This window comes from Corvus cornix, chromosome 11 (assembly GCF_000738735.6).
Source record: "Corvus cornix cornix isolate S_Up_H32 chromosome 11, ASM73873v5, whole genome shotgun sequence".
NCBI classification, from domain to species: Eukaryota; Metazoa; Chordata; class Aves; order Passeriformes; family Corvidae; genus Corvus; species Corvus cornix.
The window spans coordinates 7,401,044-7,422,158 of record NC_046341.1 but is presented as its reverse complement, the minus strand read 5'-3'; the positions used below and the strand labels follow the sequence as shown (position 1 = coordinate 7,422,158).

General features: G+C 56.2%; 1 protein-coding gene across 5 annotated transcripts; it reads left to right on the top strand.

Annotated features, from left to right (window-relative positions):
* The first annotated feature begins 112 nt into the window (after positions 1-112).
* Positions 113-14,206, top strand: SLC9A5 (solute carrier family 9 member A5). Of its 5 annotated transcripts, none has more exons than XM_039558281.1 (16): positions 113-256; positions 5,264-5,566; positions 6,229-6,392; positions 6,678-6,756; positions 7,477-7,654; positions 7,785-8,005; positions 8,190-8,392; positions 8,903-8,992; positions 9,121-9,191; positions 9,853-9,982; positions 10,143-10,231; positions 10,392-10,518; positions 10,648-10,818; positions 11,381-11,450; positions 11,611-11,742; positions 12,098-14,206. In XM_039558281.1, exons 1-16 carry the CDS (start codon positions 124-126, stop codon positions 12,562-12,564), a joined length of 2,628 nt encoding a protein of 875 aa, XP_039414215.1. In that variant the 5' UTR covers positions 113-123; the 3' UTR covers positions 12,565-14,206. The 5 variants fall into 5 exon arrangements, with proteins under 5 accessions (XP_039414215.1, XP_039414216.1, XP_039414214.1 ...); XM_039558282.1 differs by having other exon boundaries at positions 7,785-8,023; positions 8,190-8,326; XM_039558280.1 differs by having other exon boundaries at positions 7,785-8,023.
* Positions 14,207-21,115: the final 6,909 nt, after the last annotated feature.

Sequence of the window (21,115 nt, the reverse complement as noted above, 5' to 3'; positions counted from 1 at the left end):
CGGCGGGCGGGGCTCGTGGCGTGGGGAGCGGGGGCCGTCCCGGCGCATCCCCACGTGCGCGTGACGCGGGCGGGGGCCGGGACCGCGACCGCGGCGGAGCGGAGCGGCGGGAGCGGCGGGGCCATGCAGCCCCCGGCGGCCTCCCCCGGCCCCGCCGCCCCGGCGGGAGCCGAGCTGCTGCGGTGGCAGTGGCGGGAGGTGCAGGCGCCCTGCCTGGTGGCCGCTTGGATCCTGGTAGCCAGCCTGGCCAAGATCGGTGAGTGTCCCCGTGTCCCCACCCGCTCCGGTCCCCCGGGAGCAGCCGTGCCCACCCCCGGGCAGGCAGGGGGGATGCGGCATTCCCGGCGGGCGCGGGGCAGCCGGGACGAGGAGTGTCACCGCAAGCCGGGACGCGGGTCATGGGGACAAATCCGGCTGGTCACCACCCTCAGCTGGGCTGCGGAGGTCGGGGATCACCCCACATCTTCCGTGCCCTGGCGTGGGGTGATGTGCGGCGACGGGGTGAAGGTACCACCCGAAGGAAAAGGTGGGGGCCTGGGCTGTATTTCCTGCGAGGGATGGATGGATGGATAGATGGGTGGGCACAGAGAAGGGATGGGTCATGAGAAGAGAAGCCCCAAAGGATGTCCCGTGTTCCCAAAGGCTGGCACAGCACCTGCCATTGGCAGGTCTAGAAGCCATTGTTCCCCACCACAGCCCCGGGGAAAGGCTCGGTGGTGCCAGTGCCAGGCAGGATGTGCCCCCAGCAGCCTGGGGATGGCAGGTGCCTGCAGTCTCCTCTGGTGGGTCACTCCAGATTGGGTTGGCCTCGGACTCTTGTGCTCCCCAGCACAGGACCACGCAGCTGGAGGAGGCTCTGCTGTGAGAGGCTGCGTGGGAAGGCACAATGAGGATGTGTGTGAGCTGCGCAGGGCTGGGCTCCCCAGCAGCTCCTGGGGCGCTGGGGAGGGGACACCCGTGTGTGGGTGCCAAGCAGGGGTACCCAGAGGGCTGTTCCCCCACAGTGCCCCTGCCTGCTGTGCTGGACCCAGGGGATGAGATCATGACCTTGAGCCAGGTTTTCTCCTCAGGCACCCCACTGTGGGCACAGCCCCTGTGGTGGGGGCGCAGACACCCTCTTAGTTTTGAGTCAGATCAAGAAATGTGGGTTCAGAGTTAGGCAGCAGAATCTCTGAGCAGCCAGGGACCTGCAGCAGCACTCATTACACCGGGGACAGCTACAGCTGTGACCACCAGCTGGCCTCTGTCCCAAGCATGATTGTGGATCTTCCGTTCCTCTCCTTCCTCACCTTCTCGCAACAGAGACCTAGAGCCTCGTGAGGAATGAATTAAAAGGTATCATGAGCTTAAAAATACAACACTCTGCTGTAGCTGTGCCACCTCCAGCTGCCGAGTGCGTCCCTCCTACCTGCAGAAGATCAGAGAGAAAATTCCCTTCCCTAGCTGTTATTTTCTTCTCTGCAACCTCTCCCTGGAGCTGCTCCCTGTGCAGGTTTCCACTGACACGCTCCCCTCAGCCACCCTGGATTTTGTGCGGGTGGCTGCAGTTGGGCCTGAGCTGGGATCATTCCCAAGCCCCCAGATCCGCCACATTCTTCCAGGCCTGAGGCGAACTGATGGCCACTCTCCTTCTCTGTGTGTGAGAAGGATAGATGGGTGGGCACAGAGGAGGGAAGCCAGATGTGAACCCTGATGGCAGATAGCTTCGAGCTGCTGGGCTTAGTGTATCCGAAGGGTCCAATGGATACTCAAAGCCTGGAGCCAATAGCGACACCCAGACCTGGAGGCACAGCTGCAGGCAGTGCCCTGCCATGGGTGTCCCCAGAGATGGCACGTGCGGTCCCCAGGCTGCATGGGAGTCCACAGAGGAGATGAACCAGGGGTGGAGGATTTTGGGGAGCAGAGAGGGCAGCGCCAGCTGTGGCAACCGTGGACGCTGGGTGTAGGCTGGTGCAGAGGATCCGTTGTGGTTGTGGCTCTGGGCTGACAGCTCACACCCCTGTGACTGCAGGGGAGGAAGCCCGGGTGATGGGGAAATGACACTGTGGGCTCTGTTCTCAGAAGCAGTCACGATGCTGGGGTGACCCAAGCCAGCAAACACCCGGGGCAGGGAAAAGCTGGCTTGGGTGTTGCCTTCCTGCACAGCAAGGCATCATCCGGGCTTTGCTGCCTTTTCCATCCACAGTCAGAGCACAGGATGTGGGGAACACAGAGGTGATGAGCATTGCCCCAAACATTCTCCTTACACATAGCTGCCCCACGGGCAGGAGTTTGCCAGCAGACAGATGTTTTCTATGCAGCAGCAATGCCATGGGTTGCAACCATCTCTTCTCACACCATCACCTCTGTCCCCAGCTGCTCATGTCCTGGTTTAGGTGTTTTGCCATTTCCCAAGCTCTGGAGGAGCAGAGCAGGTTTTGGCCCTGAGTTCTTTTAATGGCAAATCCTTTTTTATGGATGCCTGAGTATGGATTATGTCTCCGAAGTTAATTCACATGTGGCTAAGTTACTGTTGCTGTGGGAACCTTTAGTGCTGAAATCCTTGCCTAGCTTGTATAAAATTAGAGCTCGTTCCTCCTGTCCCCACTGGCTGCTCTCTGTGACACAGGAGAGCTCGTGTGCTGCCATTTCCTGGGGAGGGTGGCAGCTTTCCACAACAGCCAGGAGATTTTTGGACAAGCATGATCTTTCCCACTGATGGTTCTCTTTTGCTTTCCCAAGTTTCTGGCTTGCTGGAAGCAATTATAGAACCATAGAATGGTTTGAGTTGGAAGGGACCTTAGAGATTATCCTTTTCCAGCTACCTTTCCATGGGCAGGGACACCTTCCACTAGATCAGGTTGCTCAAAGCCCCATCCAACCTGGCCTTGAACACTTCCATGATGGATGACAGCCAGGATCCATGTCCCCACAGCATCCCTGCACGCTCTCCTGGGTCTCTCCAGCCAGCCAGGACATAGCTCCACGGCATGGGGAATGCAGATGGGTTGCCAAAGCAGAGAGCAGGGATCTTGGCAATGTTCCTGAGAATGCAGAAAGGGGCTGGACGCCTCGTTCCCTTCTTGAAAACTTCAGAGCTTTGTTCCCGTGGGTGGGAAGCGGCTTCGCAGCCTGCTGCAGGCGCTGAGTGAGCACCATTCGTCCACTGGTGAAGGCAGCTTGTGTGGGGTGAACAATGCTCTGCAATGATTTGTGCAGTCATTTAGCAGGAATTTGGCCTGGATGAAGCCCAGCCAGCATTTCCTCAGGCTGTGGGTCTGCTTGGAGGGCTGTAGTGTTCATATCACCACAGTCTCCAGGGATGTATTGCAGCCCATAGCAGTGAGCAGAGGTGGCTGGGGCTTCAGGGGGGAATGCCCCAGGCTCTGTAGCTGGGATATTCAGTGGCAGAGCTATGGCAGAGGCTTGGCCTGGGTGCTCTCTCCTATTGATGTGGTTGGTGGTGGAGCTGCAGGTCACGCTGCCCCTGGGCTCACTGCTCTGCCCCTGCCAGCTGCAGCAGTGCTCCTGCTGTACTATGGCAGGGAGCCAGTGCCAGGGCATAGATGGGGCTCACCATGCCAGGGAGCAACCTCTTGAGGTCCTCAACTAAAGGAAAAGTGGCCCTTAGCCTGCACATTGGGTGGTGGGCTCAAAGATGTTGTCTCTTGTTGTGAACCAGATCTTTAACATTGCATTATCTCCTCTAATTCAGAGCTCAGCTGTGGTGAAGGAAAGAAAATCACCTAAGAGGTGCTGGGAAAGGAGAAAGGAAGAACACCGGGAGGCCACAACCTCATTTCCCCAGGTGTCCACATCTCAGGGACACTGGGACCTGTCCCAGAAGGATAGAGCAGGACCAGGAAAATGACAAGGACATAGAGACAGGGAAACCTACTGATGAAGTACTGCTTGTTCCTGGGCTCCTCTCCAGGTCTATGCCACTGGAGACAGCACCCTGGGCTAGGCAGACCTTACGCTCTGTGCATGGGGGTTCTGAAGGAGGGAAGCAGCAGAGTGACCTAGGGTTGGTGCACAACCATAGCACAATTTTCCTTCTGGAGGGGTAGCTTGGCACAAGCAATGGGCACCTTTAGTCCAGCTAAAGGATTTTAGGGACTGGGTTTTGGGGTTGGCAGCAGGGCTGGGCTTGCAGCCAAGTGATGGCTCAGAGCCTACCCTGATGTCCCTTGTACCTGCTGGGTGCACAAGGACAGAGGTGGCTCTCGAAGTGGCTGGAGGAACCCATTCCCCAGGAGATTTTTTCATCTGATGGCCAAGTCATGAGACAGAGCTGGGCTGGATGTCACAAGTGATGGCAGAACCCAATGATGGGGAGACAAAACCACTGTGACCCTCAACAGCTTTTCCCCAGGCAATGCCCTTTTGTGGGGACAGCAAAAATACAGCACCTTGTGCTGGTGAGGAGAAACCCCCAGCGATGTGGGGTTGCCTGCCTGGAAGCTGGACTGATTTGGGATTACACAGGACACCCTGCCATGGGGGACAAGGGTGCCTGGAGGAACGAATCCCCTGTGCTGGCTGGCGTGGCATCCTGCTGGGCTGTGCCTGAGCACAGGCTCACTGCCACGTTACTGATGGATGAATACCAGGGCATCCTCTGCTTGCTTTAGAAAATACATCCTGTTCCACGGCAGCTTAAGATTTGGCCCAAGCCTTGCATGGAATAAACTGATTATTCCAAGCATCTCTGAATCTGCAGCTCCCGAGTGCCTGTGTTTTTGCATGCAGGTAGATTAGCTGGTGCTGAGGGACGTTGTGCTCTGGCATGGCTTGTGCTGCGGTGGTTTTCATGCTGCCCTGGCTGCTGGCTCAGACGGATGCAAACAAGGTCACCCTGTCACCAGGGCTGAGCATCCTTGTCTCCGAGTGGGGTATGGTGCTGGTGCACCAGGATTTCTTCACTTGAACAGCAGCCAGCAGTGCTCGTGACACTGTGAACGTGCTCGCTGCCTGCTTTAAACCTTTAAGTGCAGATACCAGAAGCCAAGAAAAGTAAAATGCCTGGCTGATTGGCTTATTAGACAGTTGCTGAGGAGGAGAGGGAAATCCTAAAGAGTTAGGGACCTGAAATCCTGACCTGGGAGGTAGCTTGGAAGGTCTTCTCTGCACACATGGCCACAGAGCAGCCTTTCCATAGGTGCTTCCTTGTTCTCCTCCCATCCATCATGCATTACCCAACCCTTCTGTGAAGCCTGTGGATTTGGAATGCCCTCTCCATGTGATTGTTTGGCTGATGCTCTCATTCTTCGTTTTCTTCTAGTTTTCCACCTGTCAAGGAAGGTGACATCCATTGTCCCGGAGAGCTGCCTCCTCATCCTGCTGGGGCTGGGCCTGGGGGGCATCGTGTTGGCCGTGGCGAAGAAGGCTGAGTACCAACTGGAGCCCAACATGTTCTTCCTCTTCCTTCTGCCCCCCATCGTCCTGGACTCGGGGTACTTCATGCCCAGCCGGCTGTTCTTTGACAACATCGGTGCCATCCTCACCTACGCTGTGGTGGGCACACTCTGGAACTCCTTCGCCACTGGCACCGCGCTCTGGGGGCTGCACCGGGCCGGGCTCATGGGTGGGTGTACAGGGCTGCCCAGCTTGGACCACATTCCGAAAAAATAGGCTGGAGGTGCAAAGCACCCCCAATTTCATAGCCCACTGCCTCTCCCTGCTGTGGATTCCTAGGACTTAGAGCATGAGTAGGGTCCTGACATCCTGAGAATGGTGCTCTGGCAGGACGGTCAAGCGTGCAGGACAGACAGGCCCTGCTTGGCACTGGGCTGACTCATGTCTTTGCTATTTTTGTCTGCCGACCTTGGCTAGCATTGCTGGCTCACTGCCAGTGTTCCCTCTCCTTGGCTGGAGCCACTGGCCCTGGCTGGCCTGGGCTGTGTTTTGAGCTCTCCTGAGCCCTGAGGAATCACTTGATGCCTGGACCCGAGGTGGGGCTGCTGAGCTGCCTTTGGTGGTACCTGCTGGAGGAGCAGTGATGCACCTGGGTGCCAATGGGGACACCCCTCATGCTCCTCTCATGTTGCAGCAAGAATTCCCTAAGCCCTGCTTTTTCAGGGGCACCCTGGAGGTCTGGGAATTCTTTTGGGCTCATCCCGCTGCACTCCCTGTTGAGATACTGCAGCCAAGTCCCTGGGATCAGATGAGGGACAGGCTTGTTTCTGCCTGGGGAGAGGGGCTCTGGGGTGGCTGGTTTGCCTGACCCTGGTCCTTCTGTCCTGACAGATCCAGGTGTTGAAGCTGGGCTGATGGATTTCCTGCTCTTTGGCAGCCTGATTTCAGCTGTGGACCCTGTGGCAGTCCTGGCTGTCTTCGAAGAGGTCCATGTTAATGAGACCCTCTTCATCATTGTGTTTGGCGAGTCTCTCCTGAATGATGCTGTCACCGTGGTGAGTTGCAGCTTGGGGACTCTAATGTTGAGCCCAACATGGTCCAAGGTGCTGGACTCCCCCAGGATGGGCAGAGGATGCAGGTGACATCCCCAAGCTGGGGGCAGACCCATGGCATGCTCTCTTGGCCTTTCCTCTCTCCTGGCCCTGGGAGACTTTGCCTGCTGAAATGAGCTGTTACCTGACAGGTTTGGGGCAGGAAATGCCTCTTCCACAGGACTCATCCTCCCCCTCTCAAGGCAGGGCAATGTCCTGCATTTCTCAAGGGATTTGCCTTGCCTACAGGTGCTGTACAAGGTCTTCAACTCTTTTGTGGAGCTGGGCCCAGCGCACATCCACGCCACAGACTACGTGAAGGGGGTAGGTGAGTAATTGCCACACCAGCCCCTCCATCTCTTCCTCTGTTGTGGAAGTGGAGGGGGGCAAGCACAGGAGCTGTTGTCCTGTGAGGTGGGCACGGAGCACCAGAGCTGTATCATCTCCATGCATCACACGCCAGCCATCAGCATAGAATTGCAGAATTGTTTGGGCTGGAAGGGACCTTAAAGACCATCTTCTTCCAACCCCCCTGCCATGAGCAGGGACACCTTCCACTAGACCAGGTTTTTCAGAGCCCCATCCAACCTGGCCTTGAACACTTCCATGATGGATGACAGCCACAGCTTCACTGGCCAATCTGTGCCAGTGCCTCACCACCCTCACAGGGAAGAATTTCTTCCTAATACCCAATCTAATCCTGCCCTCTGTCAGTTTGAAGCCATTCCCCCTTGTCCTGTCACTCCATGCCCATGTGAAAGGTCCCTCTCCAGCTCTTTCAGAGTACCCTTTAGGTACTGGAAGAGCTTCTGAGGTCTCCCCAGAGTCTTCTCCAGGCTGAACAACCCCAACTCTATTAGCCTGTCCCCATAGCAGAGGTGTTCCAGGGGACGCTTTGGGATCATCCAAGGCTCCATGCTCCATTAGATGCTTTGGTGGAGACCTGGGTGGGAACATGGCGTTTGGCCAGCCCAGCGTGGTGTGGCTGTGGGGCATAGGAGCTGGGCCCACTTGCTTATGGTGCAAATGAGTCTTCTCCTCCCACCAGCCTCCTTCTTCCTGGTGAGCCTGGGGGGCACAGCCGTGGGGCTGCTCTTCGCCTTCCTGCTGGCCCTGATCACGCGGTTCACCAAGCGCGTGCGCATCATTGAGCCACTCTTTGTCTTCCTCCTGGCCTACGTCGCGTACCTTGCTGCCGAGATGGTCTCGCTCTCTGCCATCCTGGCGTGAGTACTGGGGTGTCCCCCAGGGGAGCCCAGGAAATTGGGGTTGCAGTGCTGAGCAGCGAGAGGCAGTGAGTAGACCCACTCCTCATCCCGCTGTAGGGCCATGCCAGCTCCTTCTGCCCCTCTGCAGAGTCACCTTCTGTGGGATCTGCTGCAAGAAGTATGTGGAAGCCAACATCTCCCAGAAATCCCGCACCACTGTCAAGTACACCATGAAGACACTGGCCAGCAGCTCAGAGACCATCATCTTCATGTTTCTGGGCATCTCAGCTGTGGACACCTCCAAGTGGACATGGGACACGGCACTGGTGCTGGGCACCCTGTTCTTTATCCTGCTCTTCAGAGCTGTGGGTCAGTCTGTCCCACTGTGTATGTGGCCGGTAGCACACAGCCCTTTTCATGCCAAAAAGGGATATTCCCCAAGAAAGGTTGGGGCACAAGGCCAGCCATGGATCCTGGCTGGGATTTTGTGCTGTCTCCTGGAGCAGGCAGGGTTGTTCCAGCATTCCAGGCTCTCCTTCTCCTTCTTACCCAGGTGTTGTCCTCCAGACCTACGTGCTCAACCGCTTCCGTCTGATCCCCCTGGACAAGATCGACCAGGTGGTCATGTCATATGGTGGGCTCCGTGGGGCCGTGGCCTTCGCCCTGGTCATCCTGCTGGACAGGGAAAAGGTGAAAGCCAAGGACTACTTTGTGGCAACGACCATCGTGGTGGTGTTCTTCACTGTCATTGTGCAGGTGAGGATGGGCACTGTGCCCTCCTCCAGCACTGCTTTCTTGCCCCAGAACTGGCCTGGGGACACGTGCTTTGGGAAAATATCTTTTTTCAAGTGACCTTTGTTCCTCGGTGCTTTCTGGCACCCCATCCATCAGCAGGTGTGCAGGACTGCTATGGGGACTGTTGCTAGGGTGGGACCATGGCTCACATTCTTTTCCCACTGGCCTTTTTTTCTGGGACTGGCTCCAGGAGCTCCACGAGTGTGTGCCTGACCGGGCTGTTCTCTTTACAAAGCTGCTGATGGGCAGGCATTCAGCGCCCTGGGAAGGGAAGCCACAGGAAGGATGAATATGAATCTAGGGGAAGGAGGACTGGGGGTGTGCACCACGGCACAGGGGTCGGGTTGGTAGGGGCATGTGTGGCTGGCACAGCCACTGTCCCGTCACTTCGTGCTGCTTCTGCTCCCCATGCCCCAGCCATGCACCCTCTCGCCCTCCCAGTCTTTCCCTTGCCTTCTCCTGCCATTCTAGGGCCTCACCATCAAACCCCTGGTGACCTGGCTGAAGGTGAAGCGCAGTGACCACCACAAACCCACGCTGAACGAGGAGCTGCATGAGCACGTAGGTGATAGTGCCAGAGGCTGCCCAGCTCCCCACACATGTGGGGCTGGGCGAGGGCCATGTATGACCTCGGCACCCCCGGGTCACCCGCAGCCTTGCCACCACTCACCCTCTTCCCCTCACTCAAGGCCTTTGACCACATCCTGGCAGCGGTGGAGGACATCGTAGGGCACCATGGCTACCACTACTGGCGGGACAAGTGAGTGTCTCAGACAGGATCCTCTGCTGACTGCTGGGTGAATGGGAGACACGTGCCAGCCACAGGGACATTGCAGGGTTCTCACAGGAGGACCAGGAAGTCTGCATGTCTGTCCATCAGTCTGGATAGGTACCATCTGGCTGCTGTTGTGCAGCAGATGAAGATCACAAAAGCATCCCAGAGAGAGGTCAGGGAGGTGTGGTTGGGGATGCTGTGGAGCTGGCATTGCTTGCCAGGGTCAGAACTTGGGGTGTCCATGTTGGTGGCAATGGCCCTCTGCCTCCTCACGGATGGAGCTGTGCTGGGCACTGAGAAGGGAGCAGCCCTGTTCCTGCCTGGGCAGTGTTTATCTGCAGCACGGTGACAGGAAAAGGATGCAAAAAGCCTGTTTCCTGCAGGGGAAGTGCTCCAGCAGGGTGGCCTCAGTCCTACTCCCACTGCCTCCCGCAGACCCGCTGGTGTCTGGCTTCCCCTTGGGCAGGCTGAAGGGTCACTGTGTCCCCTCCCCTCCTGCTCTCCCTGGTGCACAGCCAGGTCCTGCATGCCCAGCTTCTCTTCACCATACTTTGGACACTTTGGACACTCAGCCTTGTGTGGGTGGATATCCCTGGCTGTGGTACTCCATGGGAGCTAAACTGCTTGTGTCTTCATCTCATGGCAGGTGGGAGCAGTTTGACAAGAAATATCTGAGCCAGCTCCTGATGCGGAAATCTGCCTACAGGCTGCGGGATGAGATCTGGGATGTTTACTACAAGCTGAACATCCGTGATGCTATCAGCTTTGTCGATCAGGTACAGGCAGTAGTGGTGTCCAGGCAGCAGGATGGCCCTGGCAGGAGAGGTTCCCCTCATGTATGACTACATGTGCACCCTCTGGCCAGGCAGTGAGGACTTCCCCAGCCCAGCTGGGTCCTTGCTGTCCTGATGCCAGCCTTGTCTTCCCACCTCCCAGGGTGGCCACGTGCACTCGGCTGCCAAGCTGGCACTGCCCTCCATGCCCAGCCGCACATCCATGTCAGAGTCGTCAGTCACAAACCTCCTGTGAGTACGAGCATCCCTATGAGCCCCTGGACAGACCTCGCTGGACCTCACAGCCACCCTCTTCCCTGGGGGCTGGCACAATATTGCCATGGAGCCCAACCCCTCCATCTCCATCTCCATCTCCATCTCCATCTCCATCTCCATCTCCATCTCCCCGCAGGAGGGAGAGTGGGAGTGGCGCGTGCCTGGACCTGCAGGTGATCGACACGGTGCGGAGCCGCCGGGACAAGGAGGACGCTGCCATGCACCACGTGCTGCGAGGGAGCCTCTACAAGCCCCGCCGGAGGGTGAGCACTCCCGGGCCACGGTGTGCAGCTGACCCCAAGGGGAGCAGCACCTGCAAGAGAAGCAGGGATGGATGATGCTCTGTGGGGCCAGCTGCTCACCCTGTGTCTCTTTGCCTCTCCCTCGGCCAGTACAAGGCCAGCTACAGCCGTCACTTCATCTCTCCAGATAAACAAGAGCGCCAAGATAAAGAAATCTTCCGGCAGAACATGAAGAGGCGTCTGGAGACCTTCAAGTCCACAAAGCACAATGTCTGCTCCTCCAAGAGCAAGGCCAGGCTGAAGGAAAAAGGCAGGAAAAAGGCAAGTCCTCCCCAAGCTACTGTTCTTCTCCTAGCTCTGAGATTTGGCCTCCCCCAGGATGCAGTAAGAGAGGTCCTTTTGGGGTGTAGGTGAGGTGCTGCAGGGCATCAGCACCTCCCGAGCCAGAGGGGAAAGCAGCTCATCTCTTCTCAGTCCTGTTGATGCTGCATGTGAGCATTGTGTGTCCATGTGTCCCCAGCATGCCATCAGTGCTGTGGGGTGGCTCTTCACTGAGCAAAGCCCTGAAGGAGCCCCAGATTCGTTTTCCAAGAGCACTCAGCATAAAGCAGCCTCAATGTTGGTGCAGATCCAGGCTCAGAAGCGTGGCACTACATCTTGGATTGAGCCTTAGGTGTCTTCTTTTGTTTGGAGGCTTTTGAAGCCATTGCAGCTGAGCACTTCATTGTGGGGCCATGAAGATGCAAAGCCTAAGGACTAGGAACCATCTGCCATGTAGCCAGGGTGGGAATCTGTAAGCCCAATGTTGGCTGGCTCACAGGACCACCTGTTGCATTTGGGGCAGTACACAGGGCAGGTCCCAGCCGTTCCTCTTCTTTCACAGAAGAACATCTCTCTGACCAAAGAGGCACCCAATGGGAAGACACACAGAAATGTCCCCTGGCAGGATGCAGGTAAGGCCAGTGGCAGGTGAGGATGGCAGGTCCTGGCAAGGGGACCTGGTGGGATGGGATGGGATGGGAGCACGTGCTGTGCCTGCCCACTGCCAACTTGGTGGGACGACAACACCAGGGTTGTGCTAGCACCAAACCAACCCCTTTCATCTGCCTGCAGCTCCTGTCCTGGTGATGGTCAGCTCAGAGGAGGAGGAGAGCGATAGCTCAGAGACAGAGAAGGAGGATGATGAGGGGATTGTGTTCGTCGCTCGAGCCACTGATGAGGTCCTGCAGGGAAAGACAACTCCTGGTAGGCACCAGTGCTCCATGCCAGGGCAGCTGCCATTGGGTAGCTTGTCCTTCCCCTGCCTGTGGAGCAAAGTTGCCTTGGCCTGGGCAAAACCAAAGTCAGCAGAGCATGAATGGGAGAATCGCTGTGCTCTGGAGGCATGGCAGAACCTCCTGGTGTCCTGCATCCCTGGGCCAGCACATGGTGTGATTCTTGGGGTTGTCCTCCATAATCCTTGTGGGTCCCTTCCAACTCAGGATATTCTAGGATTCTATGGCCATTTAGTAGTGGTTGGTTCTGCAATGTTTGCAGGGTCCAAGGAGAGACTGAGAGCTGTGCAAGCTCCCTCTCACTGTCCCTCCATCTGCATCTCCAGGCAGCCTGGATGTCTGCCCCAGCCCCTGCATCATCCCTCCATCACCAACCTTGGCAGAGAAGGAGCTGCCATGGAAAGGAGACCAGGCTGATCTGGCTGTTTATGTCTCCTCGGAGACCACCAAAATCGTGCCAGTGGATATGCAGAAGGCATGGAACCAAAGCATCTCCTCCCTGGAGAGCATCGCTTCCCCCCCAGGCATCGAGAGTGGACCTCAGCACAGGAGACTCGCATGCCCTGTGCTGGAGGAGCAACCCCAGTCTGCAAGCCCGGCGATTCCAGAGCAGAGCTCTTGCTTCCAGTTCCCCAGCCATGTCTCCAAGAGCGGCCGGTCACAGAGTGACAGCAGCCCGGATGGTCCTGAGCAGCAGGAGCTGCAGCCTTTGATGGCCAAAGAGGAGCAGGGCAGGATGCCACCCACAGCAGAGCCCAGGTGGCTGATGTTCAACAGAGCAAGCCACCTCTGAGGCACCCTGTGGATTGGGAAGGGGCTGAGAGCTGCAGACAGGCTGACCTGCTAACCTCTCTGTCTTGCATTGTAAAGCTTGTGTGTGTCTCCATAAACTCCAGGAGTGGCAGGAGAACCCAGCACTCCTCCTGGAGCTGTACTCCAGGGTGCGCTTTGCCCACGCACCTACCGATGCAAACCTGGTCAATAATTGGTCTTTGTGCTGCGACAGCAGGTACCAGCCCCTGTCCACCCAGGGAGGCATAGGTCCCAAATCTCATTCCTCCTTTCTGGTCCCTACAGATCTCTGCAGCTGGGAGGTTAGAGATACTTCTCGCAGGGCTGAGATCCCAAAGACTCGATCCTGTCATGGCTGTGCTGCCCTGAGGTGGTGGCTGCTGGCAAATGAGCTGTGGCTGCTCACAGGTGTAGAGTATGAGCTGATCTCCAGCCTGGCTGTGAGTAGGAGACCTCTGGCTGGGAGCAGTGCAGGTGCACAAGAGCCCGCCCACACCCAGTGACTGAGCCATTGACTTCAAGGTGGCCACGGTGCTGGTTCCTCACAGCACGCATGGAGCTCAGCCAGGAGCTCAGAGATAGGCTCCTTGCCACGACAGCTCTGTGTTCCCTGGGTTATGGAGGCACCACAGAGACAAGGCCATGAGTTTCTCAGGACTGGGAGCAGCGCTCCTGGGGTTTGGCTCCACCAGGAGCTGGACTAGTGAACCTGTACGCGCAGGGACTTCTCTAACAGCCAAACTGCTGTGCCAGCCTCATGCCTGTCACCTGGATGTGTTCCCAACAGCTGCAGCGTTCAGCTTTCTGGCTTTACTAGGAGGCAGCTGCCCTGCACAGCATCCTTGGTGTTCATTCTGCCCATGTCCCAGTCCCTTCAGCTGCCTGGGGTGCATCACCTGGGAGGACTGGTCATGGTGCAGGGCGTGGAGCGGGCAGCAGGTATGAATGTACATCAGGAACAAGGGTGATGGGTGTGAGCAGAGTGCATCTTCAAAGGTCTGTCCCCAACACCTGCATTCTAGCCACCCCTGCTCCCTCTTCAGAGGGTGGTGGGACCCAGTGGCCCACATGATGAATTATTTCTAGTGTGACTCCAACGGCCAATAACTGCTCCCCAAGAACTGCTCAGCACACAGAAGAGCACAATGGCTGGGCACCAGCAGACCAGGAGGGTTGGGGGTGCTCCTCTTTAGGAAAAATGGGGACTTGGACTCTTAATGGTCCAAAGCAGATAAAAATCTGCCTGTTCCAGCTCTATGGGTGTGCTGAGACAGCAGGTGCCAAGGGGACACTTGGATGCACTGGGTGGGTGGGTGAGCCCAATGTGGAGCAGGTGAGCTGGTGGGACCACCAGCACTGTCAGCAGGGCTCAGCAGAGGCCCTTCAGCTCTGTACCTGTTCCACCAGATAAGCATGAGGTTTTTAAAAGGTTTTTATATAGTTTTGCATTTCTGGTATGACTTATTCTAGTTTCAATTTCTGATATTGGGCCATACTAAATCTCTAGTTGGGTCAGTGTTTTCTGTAGCCATGGGCACCACAAATGACTCAAGACTTAATATATTATTTGCAAGGATATTGTTATAATGTGAAAATATATGCAGAGTATTTTGTAATGTTCAATAAACTGGAGTTGGAGCAGATGTTGTGTTCTGGTCTGTCTGCTGTCTGCCAACCTCTGCCCATCCTGGTTCGGTTCTCCTTTGCAGGTACCATGTCCCTGTGCCTTTCCATTTTTCTCCACCCGAGGCCCCAAGCCCCCTCTCAGCCTTGATGCGCCTAAATGAATTTCCTGGTTTCCATAAAGTTTGTGGAAAATGTGAAATTCTTTCCAAAGAGATGCTTGCCTGCAGCCATCATTAGGCTGTGCAGAGGGAGCAGCCGGCAAGAGGCTGGGCCCTTCTGCCCAGAGCTGTGGCTGCACTGCCACCAGCGTACTGGGAGCCCACATCTTCCCATGTCCTCTCTCCTTGCCAAAAATATATTTCAAAGGAGTCTGTTTCAGGGTATTCTGGGTCACAGGAGCCTCCTTGCATCGGTGTGTGCTGGTTTTGCTCTTCCCTTCATCTCCTGGTCTCTGCTTTTCCTGAAGGAGAGTAAATGTAGTTTACTTGACTCACAAGGTAGATGTTTGGCTTGTATTGAACCTGGCAACCACTATCACCCCCAGGTCCTTTTTGGCAGGGTGAAATGCAGCTCCTAGCCCTGTGAGCTTTGCACTGGCCCCTGTGGAAGCTCTTGCTCCTTGTGACATTCCCCATCTGCCTTGCATCCCAACAGCAATGCTGCTGGCTGAGCTGTGCTCTGCGTGCTGGACCTCAGTGCCAGCATCGCCTTGCAGACACAATCGCCTTGGCAGTGCACCAAGCTGTGTGGGCCAGGTTGTTTCCTGGAAGAGGTGGGTCTTCAGCCTTTAGGTCCTCAGAGGAGGGAAAGCAGACATCTCAGCTTCAGGAAATGCTGAGGCTGGTTGCTGCTCTCTCATCTGGATATCTGAGCCTAGCAGCTAATGTGTGTGCAGGCTCTCCATGCCAGCAGCTCGGAGCCCCTTCTTCCCACTCTCAACCCCAGCCTTGTTGTGAGCAGGGATGGTGGCTCCTAGTCAGTTTTTACTCTTGTACTCCACTCTCTGTATTTTACCTTAGAGTGTCCTGCCTGCACTGGACTGCTCTGATTCTTCCAGCATAGCACAGTCATCGCTTTCAGCCTAAAAATACTAAAGTGCTTCAGTGGAAAAACACAAGGAGTGGGCCAAACCACAAACACACGTGCCCAAACCTCTGCTTCTCCAGGACAGAGTAAGGCACAACCAGAGGAGCTGCTTGTCAGACTCTAACCCAGAACATACAGCCCTCTGACTGTTACTGTAAGCAACCCCATCCAAGAGCAGAGCTGTCATTTTGCACTCAGGCTTCTGTTTAGAGCCTGCCATTAAACATGCACCATTTTTCCACAGGCATGCATTTTTCCATCAGCTCCTCCAGTTCCTCTGTGGTACCAAAACTTGTGAAGTCAGCAGGGGATGTAAGGCAGCTCTAGCATCAGCTGTGTGGAAGAGCTGTGGGCAATGGGTTGGTGTTGGCCATCTTACAAGTGAGTCTTAAAATTGCCACATCACTTTTGCACAATGCACATTGGAGCATCAGGTAAATTTCAGACTGAAAGGGGCTTGGGAGGTCCATGGTCCAACCCCAGTTCCCTGCTGGTAGCAAAGCTAGAGCAGGTAGCTCAGAGCCCTGTCCCACTGGAATGGGAATGTCCCTGAGGATGGAGGTGTAAACTGTCCCTGTCCCAGAGCCACACCACAGCTGCACCAGTCCTGCACAGAATTAATTTCTCGTTATGCCCAGTAAATATTTCCCCTGGGGCAGGTTGTCCCTGTTACCTCTTCTTCTTCCTAGTGTGTCTTTGGGAAGAGTTGGACTGTGGTTTCTGTGCACCACCTTGTTGGTAGCTCCCCTCTGCCTTGTCTTCTTATAGCTGGTTCTCCCTGACATATATATGTGTATATTTATACATATGTATATGTATATATATATATTCATTTGGGAAGCCCCAGATTGGAACTAGCACCCAGTTGTGTCTCACATGTACCAAGTCCAAGAAATAATAATTTTCTTGAACTTCCCAGCTTCATATTGTCCACTGCAGCAAGGGTGCTGTTGACTCACGTGTATGGTTGCTGATCCTGCTCTGTTTCTGGAGCACTTCTGACACCCTCTTGGGAGGTTTTCACACTGCTCTGTACAGGCAGAAGCAGTGGGAAGCGAGTGAATAGGAGACAGCTCCTCACCTCTCACTCACACAAAGCATGGTAGAGGCTGTGGCCATGCTCATATTTTCATGGAGAACAGCAGGACGGCAAACGCAGAATTCAGGAGAGGTGTTCAGTCTGATCGTACCTGTTACAAATATTTTGGAGACACATCAGTCTGTTCCTTGCTCCTGCCTCCTCATGTCCATCTGTCCAGGCATCCATCTCACATACGATCAGACTGAATACCTCCCCTGAATTCTGCATTTGCCTTCCCGCTCTTTGCACCTGAAGCAGCCATCCCTGCTCCCTGCATTCACTGGAAGCCTCCTCTGCCTGTTGGCGGAGGGAACAATTCGTTTTCCCTCTGGCATTACCTCCGGAGGGGGATGCCAGCCCTGACCCTGGTGCGCCCCGCTGCGCTGGCTGGTGAAGCCGTGCAGAAGTTGCTCGGCTGAGGGGATGCGAGCGGGCCGGGGCTGTGCCGCGAGTGGTGACGGAGCCGGGATCAGCCGGCAGCCGGGGCGGATAATGAGGAACAGATTCGCGCTGGGCAGTGGTTCCCATGCTGCGTTCCAGGGCAGAGCGGCCAGGATGGGAGAGTCTTTGTGCTCCGCGCTGCACCCCTCTGGCTCGCGTGGAGCCAGCCCCTCGGCTCCCCCGGGCGTCCCCGCCGGCTGCCGGCACTGAGCGGCCCCGAGCTCCCCGCAGGGCTGGGGACCCTCCCCAGCGGCTGTGCCACCGTCGGGCTGCAGGGTGCCTTTCCCCAGAACACTTTCCCCACAGCCCCACAGCTGTGCAAGGGAACAGCGTGGACTGACGGAGGACAGACAAGATCAGAGGGATCTTTAGGTCAGCAGGAGCTGAGTGGGGTGATCCACACCTCCCTTCGTGGCTCAGACTTTCTTGCTTTTCCTTGGAGGAGTAAACGAGAGTGTGGGAATCCCTGAGGACTGCGTGATGAGGTTGCTGCTCCTGGGGATTTCTGCAGAACAGCCAGAGTGGAAACAACATGGTGGGGGCTTTGATTTTATGAGTACCCCAGATCCAAGAGTTGTGATCTTCCCTGCAGCCAGACACAGCTGTTCCTCATAGCCACTTGGAAGGCAAGGATCCCTGAAGAAGCCACCTGGGCTCCTCTCACCTCATCTTCTCCTGGCATCTGTGGCCACACATCCAGGCTGTCCTGAAGGTAAATGAAATGTGTGGTGGGTTAGTTGGAGAGGGAGGGAGAGTGCTGAGGACACTCTGGGGAGGTGGTCTGGTCTACATCAGACCACAGGTCATCCTGAGCTTGTGGGCAACCCAGGAAGATGGTCTGGAAAGGCCACAGGGCACTGGTAGTGACCAAACTCTGCAGCAGCTGTGCTGTATCTGTGCTTTCCTCTGTCACAGCAATGCAGGGCAATCCCTGCCTGCACACAAGCTTTGCCTCCTGGAGCCCAGCTAAGTCCACGTTGTTCAAGTTGGAGAGCCATTTAAAGTGTTGCTTTGGCTACTGGGCTGGCTGGGGAGAAGTTGTCTTCTGGCTGTGCACCCACCTGGGGCCTTGCTGTGTGTGGCTCCCTGGCAGTTTTGGGTCTCTGAGGCTTTCACAGGCAGCTGGATGAGTTGCAGTCTCAGAGCTGCCCCGAGAGCCCTCCTGTAGGCATGGCTGGCGCTGAGACCATGTGAATATCACTTGTGCAGCAGTTACCCCTTCCAGATTTCTCCTGGACATTTGGGTCATGCCTGCTCTCTCAGAAATCCCAGCCTCCCAATTCTCTTCTCTACCAGCATATTCTCTTCTCTACCACGTATGTGCGTGTAGATACACCTATTTTCACGAGACATCCCTACCCTCTTCTATTTATGGAGAAAGCTGGCAAAAGCTTCAGAAATGTACCCCAGAAAGACAGAAAAATAAATAAAAAGGAAACAACTATGAAAGCTAATAAGTTTTCCCATATTGTGGTGTGGGGCTGGCTGATGGGAACCGGCCAGTGCAGGAGCACCAGCCACATGTGCTGGGATGGAAGGGCTGTGGAGCAAGCAGGTGGGACAGGTTGCTGCCGGACAGTTAATCCATGATCCCTGCTAGACTCACTCCGATCTTTGCTTTATTCTGCTAGGGAATAGATAGAACTGTCATAAATATTTAACTTTTTTTTTTTTTTCCTTAGTAAAAATAGCTTTAGAGGCAAACAGGAAATTACAGACTGAGGAGAGAAGAGGGGAAAAAGTCAGGCAGTTACCTCGCTGCGCTTGGATTTGTCTATAAATACAGCTCCCGTGGGGTGTCGTTTGCCCAAAGGCAACCAAACCGCCCCCAAAGCGGTGGGGGACGGGGGTGTGGGGGAGCGCGTTCCCTCCGGCGGGGCTCGGAGCAGGGCCCGGCGCTGGCGGGCACCGAGCCCGGAGCGCGGCGGGAGGAGCGGAGCGCTGCCCAGCGCCGCCGCCAGGTGTCGCCCTCGCCGAGGCCTCGGCCCGGCCCCCCCGCCAAGATGGCGGCCGCGTCCCCTCAGGGAGCCCCCGGCGGGGCGGGCGCGGCTCAAAGGACCCGGGGGTTCCGTGACGGGGTAGTCTTAAGGGAAAAGACAATATACATGTGGTAGTTTCAGGCCTCCTTTGGTGTGCCAGCCCAAGTTGCTGCCCAGCTCCCTCCCGCTCTCCTGATGGCGGGTGCGATGTGCAGGTTCAGTCACCAGCTCACGTTCTTTCTCAGACACCTTCATCTCCCCCAGCAGCAAACGCTGGCAGGGGTTGCAAAACATGACCCAAAAACTAAAGCAGGGGCTGCAAAACAAAAAGGCTTTTTTTTCCTGTGACGGTGGTGAGACATTGGAACATGTTGCCTAGGGAGGTTGTAGTTGTCCCAGCCCTGGAAGTGTTCAAAGCCAGGTTGGATAAAGCCTTGAGCACTCTGTCTAGTGGGAGGTGTCCCTGCCCCCATGGCAAGGGGGTTAGGACAGAATGATCTTTAATGTCCATTCCAACTTCTTAACATTGTATGCATAAAGAAAAAAAAGCAGCAAAGAACACACACTTGGACCCGTGTGTTTCTGTGGTGGGGAGGAAGCTCTTGACCCGCTTGTCCCTCCTCCCTCAGCTCCTCCAAAGGCTCATGGCCCCAGTCTAACAGTCCTGTACGAACCCCAGAAGGGTCTAAGCCTCCTTGAACCTTCCCATGGCTGCTTGGTTTGGGAGCAGAGATCCTCTCTGCAAGGAGGAAGAGAGCAGCAACATTATGGAAGAAGGGCAAGTGAGAGGGAGAGAGGACAGATCGGTGACAGGAGGCAGGAGCCCTCCACCCTGCCCGTCTGAAGGGGAAGCTGCTCATCTCCTTCAGGAGACACATTGTTATGGCTGCTGATAGCATCGAATGACACTGTTTCCTGCCGGTGCTCTCCAGCCCCGGTGCCAGGGAGGGGAGGTGCCCACCCCAGCTGGAACCAGGCTCACAGCATGTCAGTCATGTGCTGCTTCCCAGTGCTTCCTCTACCTCCAGCTCACACTGGGAACAAAGGGTCCCTGGTACAGCAGCTATGATCCACATCACACCACCTCCTCACTGTGCCCTGTGTCCCACCTACTCTGTGTTCCCGCCTGGCATCCTTGCTGTAGGCATTCCCTGAGGTTCACTCCTCTAATTGCCAGCTGTGGATGTTCCATGGCAGACTGCTCCTATCCCTGTCAAACTAGCCCTTCCCAGTGGCATATAAGGAGCCTTCTCAGTGCTCTGGATCTGCAGTCAGCAGAGTTTGCTCTAGACTCCCCTGGGGGGAAGACCCTGACCCCAAACTGCTCTTTGCCCACTGCAGTGTGACTGAACGCCAGCCTGAAACCTTGCTGAGCTGCTGGAGGACTGAGATCTTTCCCCTTTGCTACCAGCTGGGCCTGGCTAGAGGGGGACAAAGCAGGTCTCTTCTGTACCTGGGGAAACTGTCAGACCCTGAGCAGGTTGTCATTCCCCTATTGGAAATACCAGTCGCATTAAGGGTACTTTGAGAAGCACCTGGAGGACTCACAGTGGGACTGCTTGAGTTCAGTGGGCAGCACAGCCCAGCTGTGACAGATAGCATGACAGCTGGTCCCAGGGAACGCCCATGCAGCTCTATAAGGCACTGACTGGAGCTGGAGATGCATCTTGGGGCTATTGCTCTGCCCCAGGGAGTGCTGAGCTTACTTAGCTGCTTCTCTACCTGCCTGCCTGCCTGCCTGCCTGCCTGCCTGCTCTGGAGGACTAAACTGCAGGCAGGTGAGAGCTTTCCTTCTCTCTGGAAACATTCTGCCATGGGAGAATGGTTTGCAAGAGCTGCTGGGATCTGCTGGGTAGAGGCTCTGCAAATGCTGGGTGTAAGTGTGGGGTTTGGGGGGTTGGAGGGGCTGGGTGGGAGCTTGGCAGAGTGGGCACCCAGGGGAATAGCAGTTCTGGGGGTCAAAACTGCTGGATCAGAGTCCCTGACTCTTGCCCCAGGTAGGACCTGGGAGCTGGCCCTGGCTCTGCAAACTGTGGAGCAGAGACTGCAGTGGTCAGAGTGGGGGTGCCTGCTCGCCTGGTTAGAGCTGCCAGCCCTGCCTCCTGGAAGGGCATAGTTGGATTTAGGTTGGTTTTGGGGAGAGAAGGGATGTGTCTCCAGATCAGAAGCGTGTCCCAGCCCTTGTCTGATAATGGTTGGTGCTTGGTGGCATCCTCCAAGGGATGTACCCACTTCTCTTGGTGTGGGCTGGGCAAGTGTCTTATGGGTGCTGGTTGCTCAGGCATGAGCTGGGCACACAGCAGGGACACCAGTGGGGGGCTCCTGGTGGTGTGGAGCCA

What these genes read in the sequence shown, in the direction of transcription:
- SLC9A5 (XM_039558280.1), top strand. Translation starts at nt 124, where the DNA reads ATGCAGCCCCCGGCGGCCTCCCCCGGCCCCGCCGCCCCGGCGGGAGCC. An exon ending in TGAATGATGCTGTCACCGTG is followed by an intron (nt 6,393 to 6,677) that starts GTGAGTTGCAGC and finishes CCTTGCCTACAG; the next exon opens with GTGCTGTACAAGGTCTTCAA. An exon ending in GGGTCAGTCTGTCCCACTGT is followed by an intron (nt 8,024 to 8,189) that starts GTATGTGGCCGG and finishes CTTCTTACCCAG; the next exon opens with GTGTTGTCCTCCAGACCTAC.